The 23,481-nt window shown below is 36.6% G+C and overlaps 3 protein-coding genes across 6 annotated transcripts in view; 2 read left to right on the top strand and 1 right to left on the bottom strand.

Moving 5' to 3' along the window:
- The first annotated feature begins 1,084 nt into the window (after nucleotides 1-1,084).
- slf (C-type lectin domain-containing protein slf) lies at nucleotides 1,085-6,928 on the top strand. Its single transcript, XM_020946569.2, has 3 exons — nucleotides 1,085-1,200; nucleotides 3,108-3,240; nucleotides 5,936-6,928. The coding sequence occupies exons 2-3, from the start codon at nucleotides 3,108-3,110 to the stop codon at nucleotides 6,496-6,498; spliced, it is 696 nt and encodes a 231-aa protein (XP_020802228.1). The 5' UTR covers nucleotides 1,085-1,200; the 3' UTR covers nucleotides 6,499-6,928.
- On the bottom strand, nucleotides 6,924-9,048 carry LOC110179168 (uncharacterized). 3 transcript variants are annotated; one of them, XR_015271222.1, is made up of 5 exons: nucleotides 8,979-9,048; nucleotides 8,109-8,930; nucleotides 7,541-7,672; nucleotides 7,288-7,414; nucleotides 6,924-7,222 (listed from the first exon to the last, which is right to left on the bottom strand). XR_015271222.1 is itself a non-coding variant. In XM_020946567.2 (5 exons), exons 1-5 carry the CDS (start codon nucleotides 8,990-8,992, stop codon nucleotides 6,949-6,951), a joined length of 1,371 nt encoding a protein of 456 aa, XP_020802226.2. In that variant the 5' UTR covers nucleotides 8,993-9,048; the 3' UTR covers nucleotides 6,924-6,948. The 3 variants fall into 3 exon arrangements, 2 of the variants coding, with proteins under 2 accessions (XP_020802226.2, XP_086687048.1); XM_020946567.2 differs by having other exon boundaries at nucleotides 7,288-7,444; nucleotides 7,569-7,672; XM_086830922.1 differs by lacking the exons at nucleotides 6,924-7,222; nucleotides 7,288-7,414 and having other exon boundaries at nucleotides 7,488-7,672; nucleotides 8,979-9,042.
- A 257-nt stretch (nucleotides 9,049-9,305) lies between these two features.
- Nucleotides 9,306-23,481, top strand: part of fipi (factor of interpulse interval) — a 79,067-nt gene continuing 64,891 nt past the window's right edge. Inside the window, exons 1-2 of one of the 2 annotated variants that reach the window (XM_020946558.2) lie at nucleotides 9,306-9,460; nucleotides 10,306-10,495. In XM_020946558.2, coding sequence (XP_020802217.2) covers nucleotides 10,438-10,495 — 58 coding nt within the window. In that variant the 5' untranslated portion in view covers nucleotides 9,306-9,460; nucleotides 10,306-10,437. Of the gene's footprint in view, nucleotides 9,461-9,990; nucleotides 10,162-10,305; nucleotides 10,496-23,481 lie in introns of those variants that run through there. The other variant, XM_086830923.1, reaches the window with a different exon arrangement.

Here is a 23,481-nt window from a genome sequence, read left to right as displayed (position 1 = left end):
CTATCCAAGAGTCACGGGTTCAAATCCCAGTCAAAATGTCAAGTTGATGATGACAATTAAACAGGATTAGCAAGAGACTTGAACTTGCCCCCTCTCTCTCTCTCTCTCTCTCTCTCTCGAATGACGCATTGCCACACATCTCGCACAAAAGTCGCACTAAATAAATTACATAATCAAGAGTGATCAATTTGCATATTTATGAGCGAAAATAAAAAAGCAAACATAAAAACTAATTTCAGAACAAAACTCAATATAGAGAGAGAGACGTAAAGATCCGGCTGGCACCGACGTGCACGAGCACGAGAAGAAGCGGGGGTGTGGGATGAGCTATGGGTCCTTTCCCCCAAAACGCCGCCAGTTCATTCACATGGCAATTAAAAAAAAAAAACAAAAAATAAAATAAACCAACCGATTTTGTGTAAATGCCAGAAAAGAAGACAAAACCCATCGAACCGCTTTTTTTTTTTTTTGGTATTTTTCTGAAACGCGTGCGTGGGGCAGCCGCGCGGAAGCCAAATCATCAACGCTTTTTAGTGGCATTTCGAAAGGCTTTTCAAGATCAAGGCCTATACAAGAAAAAAAAAACTCGAAGAAGACAAAACACTTAACCACAAAACCAAAAAAATTGATATATGAAGCATGCCGGAGATGGATGCCAGCGTTTTGCTTTGCATAAAATACATTTCGAAATATATTACACAAAAAAAATCTACCAAGCTTGAGTTTCTAGTGCCTGGCACACACAACTACTTAATGGATCGACGGCTATAAAAATTATCAAACTACAGTTTCAAGCTTTAAATAAAAAGTAAATAAATAAGAGAACAAAACACAGAAAAAAAAACCAACAAGAAGATTGAGTCGCACATAAATATTTATAGACAAAAAGTGGTCGTTGTCTAAAGATGTTCTGAGCAACCCATCTCAGAGGCAAGGCAAGCTTTTGTTGCTTTTGCTGTTGTTAAAGCTTCGCTGCAGTCGCCGTCGACGTCGCAGCTTTTTCAAAGCTGCACAGCAGCACAAAGTTGTTGTTGGACGGGCGGCGGTGGCGCGACTATAAAACAGTTTGCTGCTGCCAATTGACTTTTGTTTTCGTTTGCGTCTGGTCTCGTCTGGTTGTCTGATTGGACAATTCGGCGACTACAGAATATCTATAGAAACCGTGTGCAGTGTTGTTAAAAAAAACATAGCAAAGCAAAGGTAAGGCGAGCCGAGCCGCGGCCAAGGATATACAGTGTAACTCTATATATAACTATATATATATATATATATTACTACCGCCACAACTCCTACGTGTGTGGACAATCGAAGGACTGTGCAAAAAAGAAACACTAAATGTGACAATAAATAAAAGCAAGAGAAATAATTATACAACAATTCAGTGTGCCGTGAGCTGTTCAAGGATATGGATTTATAAACAATTAAATTTGAAATCGTATGAAATCGTTAAAATATATATAAAAAAAACCCCCCTTGGCGACCAGAAGCAAAGATAACTTAATTAAAAAGCTGTTTTACGGAGGGTTTTTTAGTAAACGAGTTCGTTGCCTAAGTCTTTCGTTTGAGAACGATCAAAGAAGAGTTCGTTGAATAAGTCTTTCATTTAAGAACCTGCTAAGAAAAGAGTTCGTTGAATAAGTCAAAGAACTAGCTCTGAAAATAGTTCCTTCTTTTGTTTAAAATTTTAACAAGAAAAGAGTTCGTTGCCTAAGTCTTTCCCTTGGAAAACCACAAAGTTCCTTATTTTAATAAAAAGTTTACCAAGAAAATAGTTCGCTCTCTTAACCAAAGATAATACGATTTTCAAGTTTCCCTTTGATTATTTCCATACCAAATGCACATCTTAAAAAGATTTATAAAAAAACGAAACGTAAAAAACCCCACAACAGCTTCCCCACTGAAACGTGATTTGCGCAAGAGCCAAATGCACATGAAATTTTCCATCACCCATAACAGCCGCCACGAAAAGCAAAACAGGCGATAATGCATAAAGCCTCATACTTTGGGGCCTGTAATTTGGCCAAAACACCAAACACCAAAAGGGCACCTATGAGCATCTATGAGTATAATTAAATGCATCATCAGCTCGACGAGTGGCTCCGCTCCGCTGATTGATTAACATGCATGAAACAAGAAATGGACACAAATTACAAAACGCAACAAATGAACAAACAAAAAGTAACACCAAAAAACAAGAAAACCAAAGATATATTGAAATGCATATTTCCCAAGCGCGAAGCTTCAGTTTGTTTTGGAAATGTCGCTGTCGAAAATGAAATCAATAATAAGCGGGCCACAATTCATTATGTATTGTTACCAAATTCATCTGCTGATAAGCGATGCGTCTTTAATGATTTATAGTTGCCAAATCAAATCAAATACTGGCGATACACAATCCAAATTTCAACTAAAACTGAGGACATTGAGCTCTAAATAGCATTTGCATAAGAAGGAAGAAACATGGCTTAGTTAAAATGCTGACTAGCTGGCTACGTGGAAGGTTCTAGCCAAAGACAGGCAGCGTCAGGCGATTTTAAAGTCAATAAAACCAGTTAAGGTCAGCTTGACGCTTTATGCTTGTGTAATCAACATGTTTGCTGCAGATGCTAAATATATATGTATATTTTTATTTATGAATAATGTGATGTGCCGATCGATGCTGATCACGTTGCCACTGCCACTGCCGCTGCTGCGCCACAATAAAAAATCGAAAATAATAAAGTTTCAAGTGTCTCTGATGGCGGTAGTAGTTTCTGGTAGTCACTGTGGCACTGTGTCAGTGGCCGCCGCGGGGCAACCGGTTGCTCATCCTTGACATAAAAAGCGATCTCGATCTTGCACGACAGCCAGCTTTACACATCTTTCGGATCGCCGAAGCCAAAGTTGGAAATTTATACACAAAAATAAAATAAAAATTGCGTATACGCAAAAGGGCGCGGCAAACAAAAGCGTCGGCATCTTTATCGCCCCCCGATAATCGTGTACAAATTTATGTTAATGACAACGTGTTAACAATTTGCATATCTCTGTAGTTGTTTCTTGCCAAATTTGTTACTGTTTTCTTACCTGGTTTTCCCCTCCCCCCCCCCCCCCTCTCTCTCTTGCAGATGAAAGTCACTTTGGCGTTAGCGACTTTCTGCGTGGTGGCTGCCTGCGCCAATGCGGCCAGAACCACAACCACCACAGCGACCAAGCCGGGTCGCTTCCTCTCACTGCCCGTGCCCGCCAAGTGCGCCAGCCGTAAGTACATCTATTATATTATATATATATCATATATAGTATACTATATACTAACCCCTCTGCAGCTCAGTTTGAGTATAAAAAGTAAAAGTGACAAATGCCGCGAGAATATTAAGCGGCTTTTTTTCCGTTTGCCAAGTTTGCACTTGAAATTGTTTGGCAATGCGACGTGTGGGTGTAGCCACAATTATTTATTTATATGGAAAGACCAGGCCAGGGGGGGGAGGGGGTGTCAGTCGAAGGTCGCTGACGTGAGCTGGAATTTTATAAATACATATAGTTTATGCAGTTTTGTGATCACTTTCTTTGATCGCCTTTTTCGTAAACAGAAATTTCAGTAGCCATAGAGAAAAGCAAACATTTTTTAAGGGGTTTGATATGGGATAAGTAATAAAAACTAATAACAATCAGCCTGAAGTACATTTTAGATGGAAAAATTATCAATTTCCTCTGCTAAAATCAATTAAAATACAAATTATTCATAAAAGACTTAAAAACCTTTTAAATATATCATAGATTGCTCAGTGAATTAATCGTTATAAACTTAGAGTAATAAAAACTTTAAAGTATTGTATGAAGTTTACTAAAACAGATAAACTTTCTTTTAAAATAAAAATCTTTAATCAATTCTCTCATTAAACCCTTTAAAAGTATCTTTCTTTCCCCAGTGTACAGTTCAACCTCATCTCTCAATTAAATATTTAAAGTGGTTAACCCATAAGTATTTCACCTGAAAAAAACTCTTAAGTATTTAATAAAGTTTACTAAAAGATCTTCATTTTCATTTTAAAATAAAAATCTTTAATCAAATCTCTCCTTAAACCATTAAAAGTCCCCTTATTTCCTCAGTGTTCAGTTTAATCTCAATTCTTAACTATATATTTAAAGAGGTTAATCCGTAAGAGTTTCATCCAATAAAAAATCTTAAATATTGAATGAAGTAAACTAAAAGAGCTACATTTTCTTTTAAAAGATCAATTTTTAGTCAAATATCTCATTAAATCCTCTAAAAGTATTTTTATTTCCCCAGTGTCAATCTCAACTCTTAATTATAAATTAAAAGTAGTTAATCCATAAGTGTTTAACCTGAAAAAAAACTATTAAGTATTGAATGAAGTTTACTAAAAGAGCTACATTTTCTTTTCAAATATAAAGCTTGTATCCAATCTATCATAAAACCTTTAATGTAAACTCTATTTCCCCAGTGTATTGTTCAATCTCATCTCTCAATTATATATCTTTAAAGTGGTTAATCCATAAGTGTTTCACCTAAAGTGGGTTTTCCTCAAATCAAGTCAGCAAGTCATCGCCAGAGATTGCAAAACATTGCATCAGTTTGAAGCGTCTGAACAATAGCATCATCGCTGCTGCATATCCGGTACACTAATGAACACTTTGCAGTTATTGCTAATTAGACAAAACCCTACCCAACTCACAACTATACTATATACTATATATAAAATAAATATATATATAGAAACTTGCCGTTAAACATGCAACTTAGTTTTTTTGGGGCGTCACCGAGTCGCCTAGCCAGTTTTTCGAGGTGCCGTTGAATGCGATTTAGATCTTTCATCTCTTTGGAAAAATTTCCAGTTATACAAGCGCAGCATTTTTTTTAGGTCTCTCAAATAGTTAAATCACCTGATTAACAATTCCGACTTAATTACCCGATCTTTTTTATTTTTTCTCTCGATAATTAAGATTTCTTTTCTAAGTCAGAAATGATTATTATGCAAGTTTCGGTTAGGAAAATATGTATATTTGTATATTCAAAGATGACAGTTTTTAGCAAAATTTGCCTTGACCCGCGTCACAAAAGGGCCAGAAATGTGAGGAAATTGCCAGAGACAGACAGGCAGGCCAGCAAAAATAAATAATAATGTGCAAACAATGGCAAATAAGGCCATTATGTTGGAAGTTAAGCTGATTTGACGCCTTAGGGGAGTGGCGATTGGTTGCAAAAGTGGGCTTAAAGTGCGGCTAATGACGCGTGCCAGCAGCAGCAGCGGCAGCGGCAGCTGTGGCAACAGGCTTTATTTTTGTTACCTCTTTTTTTAAGCTTCACTCAAGTGAAACAAGTTCGAGGATGCTGCAGCAGCGGGGGCTTCCCATTGTTATTCCAAAGTTACAAACAAAAAAGGCAGAAAACCTTTTGACACCGCGAAAAAGGAAAGCAAAGAAGCATGCTGCATAAATCGCACAGATTGCGTAACCCGCCGCCGCCTTTGGCATCTTTGGGGGGAAGTTGTGTAAGGCTTGGGGCAAAGTCTTTTATTTTTCTTATCTTTTTTTTTTTTTTGCTTTCGGTTTCGTTGATGGGGCAGGCTGCAAGACATTGCACTGCGGACTCTAAATTGAAGATGAGACTGCAGTTGGCTGAGGAAAACCGGTTGGCAAAGACCACACCCACACGGGGAGAAAAATATATTCACAAACTTGACACTAGTTTTTGGGGGATAGAAATAAATATTTATAAAAGTATCATAAGGATGTAAAGGAGCATTAAGAAATAGAGGATACTACAAAGAACTTTTAGTACAAACTGGACACTATTGTGAAGTATCTTAAGGGATCCCCAGGATCCTTAAACACTCTCATTACACTTTACACATCAAATACCTCTCAATATCTCATATTTAAGCCATTTAAAATCCTTCTAACTTCTCATATTTTCCTTTTTAATCCTTAACAGGCCCCAAGGAGTTCTCCTATCGCGGCAAAAACATGTTCCTAACCACCCACGTGCCCGCTCTGGCCAACAAGAAGGTCGACTGGCTGGATGGCCGTAACCTGTGCCGCGAATACTGCATGGATCTGGTCGCTCTGGAGACCCAAGAGAAGAACAATCTAATCTTCCGTGTGATCCAGCAGAATGATGTGCCCTACATTTGGACAGCTGGCCGTATCTGCGACTTTGCCGGCTGCGAGAATCGTCCGGATCTGGAGCCCAAGCATGTCTATGGATGGTTCTGGTCTGCAACTCGCGAGAAGATCCAGGCCACCAACCGCATTCCACAGGGATGGGGCTACAACCCCTGGTCTCAGACCGGACACAAGAAGCGCCCGCAGCCGGATAACGCTGAGTATGACATCAACCAGACCAAGGAGCAGTGTCTGTCCGTGCTGAACAATGTGTACAACGATGGCATCGCCTGGCATGACGTGGCCTGCTATCATGAGAAGCCCGTCATCTGCGAGGATAACGAGGAGCTGCTGCGCTATGTGGCTGCCACGAATCCCGGCATCCGTCTATAAGCGGTTCGCGATGTTTGCCTAATTTTAAAGCTACTTATTATAATATTCCTTAAACACACACGAGTTTTTGTATCATTTTTGTTTGTATGATGATGTACGACGTACGAAAACGGAAGAAAGCAAGACAAATAGACTTTAGAATTTACAATTCCCGATCTTACCACCTATGATACTGTCATCATTCCAGCACCCACTATCTATCTATCTATCTATATATCTCGTTTCGAAACTGCCAATTTTACGCGTAGAATTCCCCATTTCCGTTGTAAACAATTGGGTTGCTTCGCAGTCTTCCTTAATTTGAATATTTATGGAGCGAAAACATTTGGAATCTCTTGAGTATTCACCTGTTCTTCCCCACAAAAAAGAGATTGAATAAAACTTTGAAAAAGATCCCATTAAAAACAAAAACAAACAAAAAACACTTAAATTACTTGACTTTGGTTTTTATTAACGATCCCGGTCCCTGGAGTGACTTCTGGAATGTTTATATCCATTTGATCTATGATGTTCTCTTCTATGTGAATCCGAAGAGCTACGATCTCTGTTGGAGCTAGTTATGTTGGGGTCTTTATCACGTCTGGACCTAGATCGGTATTCCGAAGTATGATGATTTTTGAGATCTTTACCTTTGCTAGTCTTGGACTCCTTGGAGTGTTCTAGCTGCGGTTCAGGGCTTTCCGACCACCGCCAGTTCCTGCCATGCTCTGACTGATCATCCCAACTTTAAATAAACGAGTTAAAAGTCATGAAATGTAACTAAAAAACCTACAAAAGTAATGCCTTTACCTGGGCGTCTTGGCTGTGGGTGTCTGACTAGAGTTCCTTTTACTTTTCGGACCTGTTGTGTACTCCAGTTCCGTGTTGAACAGGTTGTCCTTGTTCCGAAACAAATGCAAATAGCCGCACTGGTTACCTTTGGGACATATACGTGTTAAGGACAAACCTTTAAAAAGCAACAGATTGTGATAAAGAAAATGGATTTATGTGGGTTATTTTAAGATTAATAATTTGTTTTTGTTTGTTTGTTTTCAAAGGATACGGTTCTTCTGGGCATACAGTTCACGTACCGCAAACTGCGCCACGCCAGGTCTTCAGGTTGGAGAACTCCACATTGAGGCGCTTGCAGGCGTAGTAGCGACCCTGGAGATTGGTAAAGGCGCGGAGTGCAGATCTAGAAAGGAAAACGTGTAAAAATAATGAAAAAGGTATGAAAGTTTACAAAAATAAGCACATAAACTTAAAAAAAAGAGTTAATAAAGAAAATAAAAGAGATATTAAAAACTTGTCCTAATTTAAAGGTAAAGCAACCATAAAACAATGCTAACTAATTAAGAAATTACCAAAACTCACAGATATTTAAGCTGTCCAAGCCCTCGTTAAGTTTAAAATATAAAAAAAGAAGCTATTTGCATACAAGTTAACTCTTTTCTACATGCAAATACTGAGATTTTGTCGTGACAAAGTTACAAAATTTGCATAAAAACAATTGGAATTAAGTATTTCTTAAAGACATGTGTATAAATAAATTCCCAGACAAATATTACTTATAGAAACAAATTATAAATAGACTCTCAGACATCTATCATCTTAAATAATTATAAACGAACCGTTCGTCAGTGTATTCCACAAAAACATGACCCCTCAGGTGCTCTAGCGTATTTCTCACAGTTCGAAAGTTTACAATGGTGCCAAATTTCTGCAGCTCCTCGACAGCATCAGCAAAGAACTCGTCGTAGTCATCGCGCATGTCCATCTCTGTCAACTCCAAGCCCTCGTCTGCCCCGGAGTATTCGTTGGGCTTTGTGCGTTGCTCCTGCAGCAGAGAATGGCTGAAGAAATGACGGATCAGGAGGATCCGGGACAGCATGGGACGTCGGTGGTTGAAGGTGCAGCTTTGGCCGTAGCGACAGCAGTTGGTGCGGCTGAAGAACTCGCAGGGACGCTCCTCGGGATGGGTTTCCATCACCCGAAGGAGATGCTGTGGAGGTTTGTCAATTTCAGAATCGTTGAGATACTTTTCCATGCTCTGCATTATGGCCTCGAATTCGGCGGCAGCCTTGGCTGTCCTCTGGAGGTGCTCTTCGCGCTGCTTCCTCACAGATTCTTCTCGTTTTGCACGCTCCTCGGCCTGCTCCCGTTGCAGGCGCTCAACTTCCTCTTGTTTTTGCCGCCGCTTGGCCTCATCGATGCGAAATTGTTGCTGGGCGATGGCCTCGCGTTGCATCCAGGCCTTCTCGGCCTCCTGGTGCTCCCTCTCAGCGGCCTGGCGGTGGAATTCCTCGAGTTTCTCCTGGCGCATCAGGCATTTCTGGTACTCTGGATCTTTGAGTCTTAGGTTCTCAGCTTCTAGTTCCTGTTTATCTCGTTCTTTGGCTGCCTTTTGGCGGCGTCGCTGTCGCTGCTTCTTTTTGATTAACTTTCGTCTAACTCTGGACATTTTGAAATTAGATAATGCAATGAAAATAACATTTATTTACCTTTTTCCCGGCATTTTAACAAAAACAATGGGTCAGTGTGACCGTGCAGCTAAAGAGGAATAATAACGACGGAAACTAGGTATATTAATACTTTTTATACTAGATTTTATTGAAAGAATACCATATATATGGGTAGATTTCCTACTTTCCGGCAGCTGGTCATACTTAGTACGCTGACAAATGTAAAAGTTGAATCTATTAAGTATAAGTAAAAAGTGCGAATTCGGAGTGAATATTTAGATACAGGTGGCTCTGCCAGCATTCGTGGTTCGTTTTGTGAACACTGCTCATTCCGTTTGGACTTTTCTATTTCACTTTAATCAAATCAAAGTGTTTTGCGAAGCACGAGCTTGTTTTTCCTTTTTTTTGTTATTGCCGGCCTTATCCCGTTATATCTGTTTACATCTATTAACTGTGAACTTACATTCGTGCTTAACGTCTCTCAAAAACACCAGAGGCTTAAATTTAGTTAATGATAAAAAGTAAGAGAACCCTAACATTTTTAATATTAATTCTCATCATTTTTAAAGTGAATACATAAGAATAATTACATATTTTAAAGATTTAACATATTTTGTCCCGTAAAAGCTTTTTTGTCAATATATTTCTGTTAACTTTTTTAAAATAACATAAACTGAATTTTAATACTACTTTTAATTTCTGTTATACTTCTGTAAAGTTTATTCGTCAAACTTTGCCTCTTGCAATTCAACTCTGACTGTAATAATTATAAAAGTTTAAATTAACCAAGCTAGAATTTTATAAATTCCATTAGTTATACATTTGTATGACACCAAGTTTGCGGCCACTGCCATAATATATAAAAGTGAAAAGTTACCCTCCTGAACTTTTCACCACGATTTGAGGGGAAATTCGAGCTTTATTGCTGCAACATTCGAACAATGAAACCAAGCTTTGTTGCTGCAACACCTAAAAATTAAACCTACCCCCTCAAAGCGGAGGCTTCGAGAAATGTTGCTCGGGTCGAAGACGCGAAAAAAAAATCAAATTCAGTGATAAAGTGAAATTCGTGCGCGTTGGTTCAATTTTCACATTGTATATACACTTCGTGTGTGTCTCGCTCTCTCGCTCTTCTCTCCGGCCAAGCTCCGGTCGTGAATTCTGCGTGTGCTCTTCGGATCGGAATCCGAATCCGTGGACTTTATTGCCGGATCGCTTTTTGGTGCGTGTGTGTGTGTGTGTGCGTGGGTGTGAGTGTTTGAGAGCAGCAAAAACAACAACAAACCGTAGCTTAAACTGCAAAAACTAAGCCAAAAAACAATTCTCGTGGCACAATTTGATATTTAGATAAATTAAATAATTTAAGCCGGCGGCAACTAACCGTGTGCGTGGTGTGTGTGAGTGCTATCATCCTCTCACTGGAATTGCCATAAAATATACATTCGTATAATAAGTAGTAATAATAACAATTAAAATAGTGAATTTCAATAATCCGGAAATGGCCATCGGAATGCGACGACTAATTGGATTTATGCTGAATTTGGCAGCACTAACAGGTGAGTGACTCCTAAAACTGATGAGATGCACAGGTAGAAAAATAGTGTATAAAATGTGGCAATTAAAAATATATGGTATTTTAATCTTTTTAGAACTATAAAAATATGAGTTTTTAAAATTAGTTTAGAATAGATGGAAGAAATAGTTTGAAACTCAAGGAAAACAAAGAAAGGAAACTAACTTTGGAAAGCAGAAGTTTATTTTTGAAAGGGTCGAACTGAAAATCTATCATAAATTAGCACAAATTATTAGCATTCTTCGAATCAATATTTATCAATATTTTTATAAGACCATTTTTTTCTCAAATCAATTTTTAAAAAACTCATAACTAATCCAAAAATGCATTAATTTCAATTCGGAAAGCTGTCTTAAGTTTGTTTTTATTAGGTTAATAAATCTGCTTACAAAACATAACATTTTAAAAATTTCAAATTTCAAATCGACTCGACTGTTGATGCTGATCAAGAATATATATGATTTATGGGGTCGGAAATGAGTTCTTCACTGCTTTACAAGCTTCTGACTAAATGTCTAAAACCATTCTTTGAGTCGACATTTATCTATATTTTATATGACAATTTTGTATATAAATCAAATTAAAAAAAATGCATAACTATGCCAAATATTAATTTATTTTAATTCGGAAAGCTTTCCCATGTTAGTTTTTATCAGGTTTATAAATCTGCGTACTCAATTTAAAATTTAAAAAAATCACAATTTTTTGATACATTTTTTTTGACAATTTTAACCCCTTAAAAAATTTTGAAAATAAAATAATTTTTTTTTTTTCAAACATAGCTAGATCGACTCAGCTTTTGACGCTGATCATGAATATATATGATTTACGGGGTCGGAAATGAGTCCTTCACATTGTTATGAGCTTCTGACTAAAATGATAATACCTTTGCAAGGGTATAAATACAAGAGAATGAATTATGTCCTGTTGCCATAGTGTAGTTGAATTTATTTCCCAATATTTAGGAATCTCTACGCTTTTATTTCTGTATTTAATAATCTCTTTTTTCGCTGAACTCTATATTACTTTTAGCTGACCATCAACTGTGGGTGTTCGGAAACTGTCTTGAAACATTTTATATATAAAAATATAATATATTTATACATATAATTAATATTGATGATTTTTCCAGTTATACGAAGCTCTCTCTCTTTTGACTGTAATTTATTTTGTTAAGTGAAAATTTTATCAAAATATTATTTAGTAAACTTGAAATAGATGCCATATTTGACTGCTATTCACAGAGATAGAAGAGTTAATTCCTAATCGCAATCTTAAACTTGCTCTGAGGTTTCATATTTGTTTAAGTTTTTTTTTATATATAAAGATAAATTGAATACACATTTTAGCTTATAAACAAGAAAGAAAGCTAACTTCGGCACGCCGAAGTTTATATACCCTTGCAGATAGAACTTCTATGAATAGGAATCCATACAATATAAATTATATATATTTGTGTTAAAAAACAATGAATAATAATACCTGCTTTCATTTCATTCACCTATACATATTATATTTGCAGTTTTACATTCACAGATTTGCATTTTTCCTCTACATCAAACGATCGTTTGTATGGCACCTATAAGATATAGTCGTTCGATTTTCATAAAATTTGACAAAAAATTTAAGACTAATATAAAATAGCTATACCTTAAATTTGATGAAAATCAGCTGAAAACTAAAAAAGTTATAAATTTAATTGTATTAATTTCTCGATCGTTCCTATGGGAGCTATATGATATATTGGTCCGATTTTCATAAAATTTTACACAAAATTGTAGAGTATAGTAAAATGGCTATATCTTAAATTTGATCCAATTCTATTGAAAACTGAAAAAGTTAAAAATTTTTTTGTAAAAATTTTACGATCATTCCTATGGCAGCTATATGATATAGTCGTCCGATCCGGCCCGTTCCGACATATATACGAGTGAGAGTATATAGAAGGCTAACTACAAAGTTTCATTCAGATAGCTTCAAAACTGAGAGACTAGTTTGCGTAGAAACGGACAGACGGACAGACGGACAGACGGACAGACGGACAGAAGGACAGACGGACAGACGGACAGACGGACAGACGGACATGGCTAGATCGACTCGGCTGTTGATCCTGATCAAGAATATATATACTTTATATAGTCGGAGGTGCCTCCTTCACTGCGTTGCAAACTTCTGACTGAAATTATAATACCCTGCAAGGGTATAAAAATAAACTTAAATTGCTTCTGAGATAGTATTTTAATATATGTATATAATATATGTATATATATCCCAAAGTATATTTATTTTTTTAAATATATTTTTAAAATTTATTCATAACTAAGATTGTTATGGCACATGAGACAGTTGCTAAAAATTATTTTCATTCATTTTCATTTTCTTGTATAAAGGAATATTTATTTTAACGTTACATGCTTAATTTACTATATTTTAAATTAGCATTGACCCCTTTTTAGATTTCAGTGTGACATAAGAGTGGTGCCCCCTCCAAGGGCTACCTACTATGTAGGTGCAGGGGCACTTGGCGCTCTTCCCCAGTTACGTTCTACGTTTTATTTTCGGTCTCATGGACAACCGAGAAACGCTACCGATACCGTCACCGTCACCGTTTATTATGTTCTTGGTCTGGACAGTTACGAGTTACGAGTTGTTTTTAGTTCGAATTCATAATGGGCTTGTTTTGTGGTCTTCCAGAAGGGAGGCATACCTGGCAGGGCCAGGTCAGGTGTCAGTCTTCTTCCTCTCCTTATGTCGTTACGTATTTATCAATATTTGCTTTTGGTATTTAGTTTTCTGGCTCAAGTGTTTCGTGGCTAATAGAAAATCGATGGCACATTGTTGCACATTTTGCGGGGCCATTATGAAAGCAATATTCGTTTGGCTGAAAGTATCTGAGAGATACAAGAGTGTATCTCAAAGAGATAGTAGCTGGATGTCAGTCAACGATGTTTGCTCTCAGTCTTTCGATCAATTTGCGTTGCCTAAAAGCCATCTAAGGGGGGTTGTTAAGCCGCTCTCGAATGCATTTCATCCATTGGACAACTGCCACTTGCCTCCGAAGACCTCTGATGCCTGTGATGCCTCTGATTCCACTGATTCTCCATGGGCCTCTGTCTCTGGACTGGCACTTCAATCTGCATGCTCCACATTTATGTGGCACTGCGTTTTTGGCCTCCACTTTCTTTGATTTCATCCCAGGCTTCACTTCACACTTTACAGCCCAGGCCATGTCCTCGTCCTCGTCCTTGTTTTTGTTCTCTTTTGGCGCGCTGGTCCTTGCAAATATTTAATTTAAGCCTGGTGACAACACTCTCGAAAGGGTATCTACCATTTGTGATGGAGTTGGTAACGGTCATATTTATATTTAAAAAAATATACCCTAGGATATATCTTTTGGTTTCCTTTAAATATCATAGATAAATACATATAGAACTTTCCCAAAAGCTCTGTTAACGCCTGCTTAAATGCTTCACAAATAATTAAGAATAAATCACTTAACTTCAGATGAGCTCATTTAATTAATCTCCCAAAGCTAAAGGACTCTGCTCCGAAAGGATACAAAAAAGCGCTGCATCTGCAGTTGCTTTTATCCTTTTGCCCAACAGCAAACGTCCTTTTTGCACCCTTCTCCCGTTTATTTCTGTTGCTGTGTCCCACTTGCGGTTTTGTTTAATTAAGCATATTACTCCGCCTTTCCCTTGCCCAATCCCAGTCCCATTCCCAATCCCAGCTCCCAGCTCCCAGCTTCTGGTTCCTGTTTCTGGTGCTGTTGCTGTGGTCACTTACTGACGAGGACGAGTGTCTTTGGTTTGGACCTCTTGAGGCTTGTCAACGGCAGGGAGCATAGCATTTCCGGAGTGGTATTGCGGATGGGGTCGAATTGCTCTGCGGTTGTCAACCATTTCCTCTGGGGCACAACGCTCCGATGGGGTTGTGTGAAGCTGACCAACTGGCTTAGAAAGGGTGACACAAGACAGACAGGCTCTGGTGCTGCTGCTGAAGCCAAATCCGACTGGTTAATTACTTTGCCGGCAGATAAGTGCTGCCTCTTATTTATCATATTTACTCTGTGAATTCAGCAAATTAAAATCAATATAAAGCCAGCAGCAGCAGAGGCATTCATTAAATATACAAGCGGCTTTTGGATGCTTTTGCTGCTGCTGCTGCTGCTGCTGCTGCTGCTGCTAATGAGGCAAAGTGTCGCCAGCAACGCCCTCAGCGCAAAAAGTGTCCCATTACTTTCGTCCGGCACTGTGCGCCGCCGGCCTTTTAATTGAGGGAAAGGTCAGCGTTGCATCGATTTTAATGCAACACAAAAGGGAAAATAAACTGGGGGACCAGTAGAGTTACTCTGGGAACAGGGTTTGCATTTTGTAGATAATTTTATTATTTGTATTTGTATTTATTTCCAGAGAGAAATGAGTTAGAGTTATATATAAAGGGTCGTTTTTATTATATTTTAGGCTTACTTTTATTTTATTAGATAATTCTTTCAAACAAATTTATTAAAAAAACTTCTTCTACATACTTAAAAATAAATAATTGAGTACCATAAAATAAACACAGCTTTACAAGCCTCAAAAATGCCTTTTAACTTTAAAGTATATGTGTTTTCTGAAGTAAAAATCGTATAGTTTATAAGCACTGCTTTTAGGTATAGCCACAATATTTATTAAAGAATAAAATATACTTTATAATTCTTAAAAGTAATACAAAATCTATAAGAAGATCACTAGCAATCAAAAATCCCTCTTAATATTAAAGTATATGTGTTTTCTGAAGTAAAAATCTTATAGTTTATAAGTACTGCTTTTAGGTACAGAACAATATTTATTAAAGAATAAAATATAATTTATAATTCTTAAAAATAATACAACATCTATAAAAAGATTACTAGCAAATTAAAGAATTGGAAACTCTCATAATAGATTTGAATGCTTCAAATCCTTTAAATAATGCAGAAGTATTTCCAAATTTAGAATAAATATTTATTCTATAGAGTTCTCATTTTATACAAGCTTTTTCTTGTTCAAATTGATTGTTTTCTGTTGATTTTTACGAAATAAACTCTCCCTAAATCCTGAAAAATAAATAAAAATTTGGCAAACAAATCACAAAATGTTCCAGTGTGCCATTTTAGTGAGGAAGGAGGTGCGTTTGTTGTAGGCGGGAGATATATGTACGTATGTTTGTAGCATGCCCACGCATAGTTCGGGGCTGCTGGCGATTCAATTTAGTTTTGCCACTTAACCCCAGAGTGCCCCACGCGGTGGCGGGGCCTAGCTGTGCCACCTTTGGCTTTCGGCCGGAGGTCGAGGGGGCGGGAAGGGCGGACAGTGCAGCGGCATGATAAATTGCCACTTGACTTTGCATATTTGCGCTGTCAACGGGTCGTGAAAAGAAGGGTGATGATGATAAGGGAGATGGAGTTACGGGGGAAAGAGATAGATACAGTGACTTTACACAACAATATTTTGTTTATATAATATTCATATAAATTTTTATAAATATTGATAAGGGTAATGGATAAGTACATTGTGAAATGGAGTTTTTTTAAGGGAACTTTAGGAGGTGTTTAATATAAAGTCGTTTTTTTAAACCAAGGATTTGAAAATGTTAGATTTTATTGAAAAACTAATAATAACCTTTAAAAAGTGTGTTTAATAAATTAAAGAAGAAATTTCAATTGTCTTTTCTTTAAATTCAATATATATTATATTATATATTATATTATATATTATATTATATATTATATTATATATTATATTATATATTATATTATATATTATATTTATTTATTGCTGACCATGATCTGCTTACATAAAAAAATATTACAATTCCACAGAGAAATTATTACCCCTTTAATATTTCAAAAATTTCCCATTATAGATATTTATAAATTATAAATTATTTAGTTCTAAGCTGAAATAATCAACATTTCATTATTGTAAGTCTTTTTCTCTACAAAATACTATTTTCTCATACATAAAATCTGTTTTTATTCAGAAAACTTCCTCGAAATATTTATATAACCTTTAAACCATGGTATTTTTCCCTGTGTAACCATCATCAACAGACCACAAAACAATCTCCACTTGGTCTCCCTGAAACCTATTTTTCTCTACAAAATACTATTTTAAAATTTAGAAAATCTCTCTTATTAAAAAAACTACAAAATATATAAATGAAACTTTAAGCTATGGTATTTCCTTCGGTGTAACCATCATCAACAGACCACAAAACGGTCTCCACTTGGTCTCCCTTTGCTGTTTTCTATTGAATTTGTTCAACTTTCGTCGGTCGTCCGAACTTTGACTTCTGCCCAAGTTTTTCGTGTGTGAAAGTGTCCATGAGTGTTGTATGTGCTGAGATACAGACCAGGACTCGTCATCAACCTTGACATCTTTTAAGTTTTTAGGGGAACTTCCTCCTACGCCAGCGGGAAATCAGCAAGGAAACCGCAAACAAGGCATTGGGGGGGTGGGAGAAGGAGAAGGAGGATCTGGTGTGCTTTTCATTTAACTGACACTTGCAAAAGTGTCCTGTCATCCTTCCGAGCTTTCCGTTTTCCGCTGCCAGTCACATTTCCCCCCCGATCCCGATCCCTTTCCATTTTCCCTTTTTTTTGTTACTCTCACATTTTGCATGCATGATTTTCGGTGTCACCGTTCTTGTCTCTCTTTATTTTTTTGGTGTGTCAAAAGTATTCGTTTTGTTATTATTTTTTAAAATCCGACAAGCACTCCACGTAGAGTGGCTGTCAGGCGGTGTCGGGCCTTGCATTTAAATGTGTGTGCCACTGACACAGCTCCCCCGAGTTGCGCCACTTTCCCCAATTTTCCTCACATCACTCGATTTTTCCGGCGTGAATAATTACGATACGTATGTAACCCCAGGGGTCGCCGGTGAACTCAATTTGTTAACACCCAAAATGTGTTATGTCTGATCCAAATTCTGTGATTCATCCAAATGGTTACACGGTGCAGGAAAATAAAGATAATTGGGATGCAAATTGGAAAAAAACAGTGACTTTTTATAGAGTATTTTACAGGCAGCACAAAAAGATTGAAAAAAATATTGAAAATTCAGTTGTTTGTATTAAAGAAAAAGAGTGTAAAGGGGAGTATTATATATATATTAAATATATATATAAAATATAAAGAAGAATAACTGAAATTTGGATCTAAAAAACGGTTCAAAATATAAAGATAAAACTGGACTAAAACAACTTAATTAAAGAGAGTAAATATTACATAGAACTTAAAAAAATTTATAAATTTTTAAGCAATTTAATTTTAATTGGACTCGATAGAAGCCTTTTCCAAAATTCTTTCTACATGTTTCTCTGTTTTTTATGTCTTCAAAAAACGCGTTATTTTCAGGCAATAAAAAATACTTCTAAACAACAACAAATCGTTTCGAGTCGAAGAACCACTTAAGAGACCTTTTATTGTTGTCCTACCTTTTTGTAAAATAAAACCTTATCAAAAAGTCCGTAAAAAGAATGTAAAGCAACCGCCACAAATTTTCGCTTTGTTCGGACATTTATTATTTAGCTGAAATGGAACGGAATGCTGCTGCGACTGACAAATTCGAGTGCATCACTCCCAGTGGCAAGCACTTTGACATTTGAACAAATTGCTGTGGCAATTACATGGCACTGAGTCAAATGTCCAGAAATCATTGCACTTGGGGCGGGAAAATGCAGAGATACAGAGAAAAATGTGTGACATTGTTGGAGAATTCAATTTAGATTGCTTCTCGTTTCTCGCTTTTGTTTATGATTTAATCAATTGCTCATTAATTAAATGTCTTTGTGTCTTTCTCCCTTTTTTGTTGTTGTTGTTTCTCCCCACACAGGGGTAGGTAATGTTTCAATTTGTGGCGCAGAGTGTGCATTAATCATCAATTAACCTCTGACCCCCCGTTAAACAATAGAGATATGTGATATGTTTGGAAATGGGTACCGAGAAAACCATTCAATGCAGGCAACATTGTCTTACCATTGGGGGGCGTGGCCGGTTTCTGTGTGATATAATTTAATTAAATAGTTAAAAAAATGTAACCCTTGGTGCCATAAAACACATGCCATGCTATTTTTCAGTCGAATTTAATTGATGTTTATGTTTGGCTCCCATTGAAATGAATTGCACAACACACACAGAATCGGGAAAAAAATATTGGCAAAAAATCGTTAATAATAATCGATTTGTGTGTGGGTTTTCAATCAATGCAAATAAAAAGAGAAAAAACAAACAGGAAAACAGGCGAAAAACCCAGGGCAGGCCACGCGCTTTTACAGCTGAATCCGCAATTTAATCGCTGTTTTATGGCCCTCTGTCTGACATTGGTTTTTTAAGCAATTTTTGTTTTTATTTTTTGTTTTTGTTCAGCCTTTTATGTCAATTGCTTTAGCACGGATTTATTTATTTAACGGTGGAAAATATACATATATTTTTTAAAAGTCCTATTGACAAAATCATCAACAAATTGCTGAAACAAAATGTTCAGATTGTCAATAACTCTAAATAGGAATTCGTTGCGGTTGCCTTGCACATGTAACAACATAATTTTGTATTGATAAAAACTTGAATGGAAATTGATATGAGCTTAAGGTTAATGGAAATTGATTTTATTTGGTTTTAAGTGCTGAGATTTTTATGTAATTAAAGGCGGTTAAAAGTGTTATTGAAATTTATTAAGGGATTTTAATAAATATACTTAGACATTGCTTAATTTTCTTGCTTTTATTTGAATATATATAATTATATTATATTAATTATATTTTTTATAGTTTTTCAATCATTTGTTTGTCATTAGAAATATGTAAGAATTTAACATATATAAAAATAAACCCTTATAGCATATCCGCCGCTTATGCCTAGAAAAACATAGCATACTTTTTGGCATGCTTTAAGCATCCCATCAAATATATGTACTTTTTAAAGGTGAGCTAGTAAAATTGATTAAACCCAGTGATTTCTTGATTTCTTTTCTTAAAACTTAATTCTGATATTTAATTAAAAAAACAAAAAATCCCCAAAACTTTTAAGCTTACCTATGCCTTTACCCAAGATCACTGAACATATCACCCTTTTTCCGCTCGAAACTTTCCCCATTAATTGCCTTGAGCAAACACACACCTGTTTAAGTAAGTATAATTTACCGAACTCTTCCATCAGCTGCTGAACTTTCCACCTTTTCTTTTTTGCATTTTCCCCCACACCGGGGAAAAAATTCTGTTTAAACTCTGCGGCCAATTTATGTGGCGGCTGCGATTCGCCATGAATACAAAAAGCGGCTGAGTGCGGCACAGAATCTGCCTACATATTGCATATATATACCATATATATATATGCGTGTGTATATATGCAGATGTGATAAAAGGCAGAGCACAGTGGCTCATAAAAAATGCACCACATAATGCCGCATGACCCGGCCGAGGCACGCCCACACAAACACACACACACACACATATGTGGAGACTCTATAAAAAAAGAAGGAAGAAAAAACAAGTGAATGAAATAAATGCGCGTATTGTCTGACAACAAGGCGGAAAAAAAGGGAAATAAAGTGCAGAAAAGGAGCAAACAGCAACAGCAGCTGATGAGGAAAAACTCCCAAACCCGACCGACAGTTATTATAAGGAAGTCAGCCAGATGGGTGGGTGTGTGTGTGTGTGTCTCATATGTGTGTGTGTGTGTCTCCTATGTGTGTGTGTGTGTCTCTGTGTGGCAGCAATGCTAACCTAGTTTATGACAGAGTTTAAATTATCCCTTTGTTTTTCGCCACTGTATTTTTTTCCGCTCGACAAACAAAAGCCAAAGACCAGTGAAGAAAAAAAAAACTCAAACAAACAAACATCAGCTAACAGTTGCATCTGGCCCACTTCAGAGAGAGTATGTGTGTGTTAGCGGTTTCTTTTTTTCATATGTGTGTGTGATTGTGCATTAATGGCGATTCTACCATCAAGAAAATTGCATATTAATCAACTCAAGGCAGGCAGCAGGATGCTGACGAAGAGGGAGAAAGTCTCAAGGATATGGGTTTGTTAGTACCCTTTATATCAAATGTATGAAATATAAAAGTTTAACAATATTTTTGGGAATTATTTGTTTAATTTTTGTATTTAAATATTATACAGAGTTCATATTATATTTCATCTTAGAAATGGTTTCCTTGAATTTAATTGAAAATTTATTTGCAACGATTTATAAATCCAAAAGATTTTATTTAAAGTTGTATATGTATTTGCAATATCTTTTAAAATTATTTATATATATATTTGAAAGATCTTATGCAATGGGTTATATTTTAAAAAATTTGCAATAATTTAAATCAATATTTATTGCTATTTTATATGAGTCTTTTTTTCCCCAAATCAAAGTTTGAAAAAGTCATAACTAAGTCAAAAATGCATTAATTTCAATTCGGAAAGCTTTCCTATGCTGGTTTTTAGCAAGTTAATAAATCTGCGTACTCAATTTAGAATGTTACAAAATTAAATTTTTTTGTCCTTTTCTTGCACAAATTTTTGTGAAAAGAATTGAAAAACTTTCGAAAATTTCTATTTTCAACCAGACATAGCTAGATCGATTCGGCTGTTGATGCTGATCAAGAATATATATGGTTTATGGTGTCAGAAATGAGTCCTTCACTGGATTTCAAGCTTCTGACTAAAATATACACCCCATCAAACAAGGGGTATCATTATGAAAGGAAAACCTTATGTACCTTTAATGATAGACCGAATCGTGCGTCGCATTTGTGGCTTATGAGTATATGCCTGCTCTCCAAGTATTTGTCTGCGACTCTGGCTGGATTCTGTAACGGCGTCTTTAACGATGAAGGCCAAAAGAGATTTGCTCAGCTTCCTGGCCGAAAGGCCATTGCCGCTGTCGTCTGACAGGTCTTTATGGCCACGCAATAAACACAAATTGCCTGTCATATGTGCGCTTTATGTAACGAGCGTCGGAAAAGTCAGAGTAAAAAAAAGAAATAAAGGAAAAACTGAAGCTTAACAATTTGTTTCGTACGCAGTGCGTACATTGAAAGGCGGTCAGTCCTGCCGCCAGGAGACAGCGCATAAATCTGCCGCCCCTCGGGTGACGTGGGAGTCCGAGACCGAGTCCTTGTCCAAGGAGTGCTCCTCCATCACACACCACACACTGACAATTGAATTTATTGGGCCCGAGTCCATCAATCAGTTAATACGAAGCCAACGAATGGTGGCCATCCGGCGGCAGAGTCTGGTAATGACAGAGAAGCGTGAGAAGTTTGTAAGCCGCAAATGTAAATTGTTATGGTTGGTGGAACAGTGGTTAAAAATATATAATATATTTATAAGAACATAATATGTGTAATAAATTTATAATATATTTATAACAAATTTTAAACCTCATTGAAGTTGTGTAAGAATTTAAAGTTTTACGTAGAAATCTTCCATTAAAATGTTATGCAAAGCACAATCCCCACTAGCTTAATTTAACTTTAATAAAAAACCTTTACAAATAGCAAGACTTAATAATTTAAATAATATATAAGAAAACCCACATAAAACCCCATCCAATTAGGGAAATATTTGAAGAGATTTAGCCACTGTGCCTAAAGGCATAATGGTTTCGTGTGTTAAGCTTGTTGCAAAATGAATCTGAATGATGGCCAAAGGGGGAGCTCTTTAAGGCATAATTTCGTTAGGAAAACTGCTTACAATATATATGTATATATATAATTTATATACACTATAATGTCTTGCACCTTTTTAAGTTATGCATAAGGGCCAAGTCCGATTAACTATACACACACGAGATTGTCATTATAATTCGGAGAGTGCACTTGTTGTTTGCCATCTAACAAACTTTGTGGGCCGGGCATTAAATGTTTAATGAATTGCATTAGCTTGGGCAAGTGGACCAAAGTTTAGACTAATTAAATGTGGTTCCAACTTTGGGCACGCCTCCCCCCAAGGTTCCCATCTCTGGCAATTTGTCAGTCTTAATGACTTGTCAGCGAGCGCCTGAGCAACATGCTCCTGCAGGATACTGCAGGATCCTTGGCCCAGCTCCTTCATCGACTTGAGGAGCGAACTGTAATGTAATTGAAAAGTTTCTGGCAAAAAGGGGGGTCCTTCTAGCCTGCAGTTTGGACCTGGCCAGCTGACTTGGCCGCAGCCAAGTCCCGGCATCCTCATCATCATCATCTTCAATGCAGGACAAATGGAGCATGGCCATGCCATGAAACAACAGCACGTCCTTTCGCCAAATTCAATTTGTCAAAAAAAGATGCTGTCACGAAGTGATGCCTGAATGCTTGCTTAATTCCTTACTCCGTGGAAAACGGAGAAACATCTAAGGAGAAATATCATTTGTTAGCTGCACGTGAACAGTTAATAAATGCCATGACAAATGCATCGAAGGCAACCACAGTGCGTGCTGCAATTACAGCACTCTATGCCACTCTTTGGCAGCCACATTTATTGCGGTTTTTCTGCCATCATTATGACTTATTGTTGCCAGTGCGTGTTTACATGGCGTATGAGCAACGGAAGTGAAACGAAAGCACAAAATGGCGGCAGGAAGTGTAGAAGAAATGTCAAGAGAAATGGTTAAGGAAATGTATTTAGAGGGAAATGAACAGATTTTATACCGTATGATTCAAAGGCTTTTGTGGTGATTTTAGTGAGAGCAATTAAAGGTGGAGATTGAATAGAAAACTTAATAAGGTATTTTATACTTATATCACTTACAAAGATTTAATTATAGAAAACGATTATGTTTGTAATTCTTTAGAAATAATAATAAAGTTATCTATATTCAAATCAAAATATATTCCACATCAGAAATGTGTATTTTAGGGTTAAACATTTATTTTGTCAAATTTTTGAACAACTAAACCAGAGTATTCCCTTTGTTAGTATTAGTTATATAATACTTTCAAGGTGTTTAATATTTAATGAATCTCTAAATTGTA

The sequence above is a fragment of the Drosophila serrata genome, unplaced genomic scaffold, assembly GCF_035046125.1.
Source record: "Drosophila serrata isolate PLE 108 unplaced genomic scaffold, ASM3504612v1 contig_240, whole genome shotgun sequence".
NCBI lineage: Eukaryota > Metazoa > Arthropoda > Insecta > Diptera > Drosophilidae > Drosophila > Drosophila serrata.
Note: the sequence above shows the minus strand (reverse complement) of the source record. Positions and strands in the feature narration are given on the sequence as shown.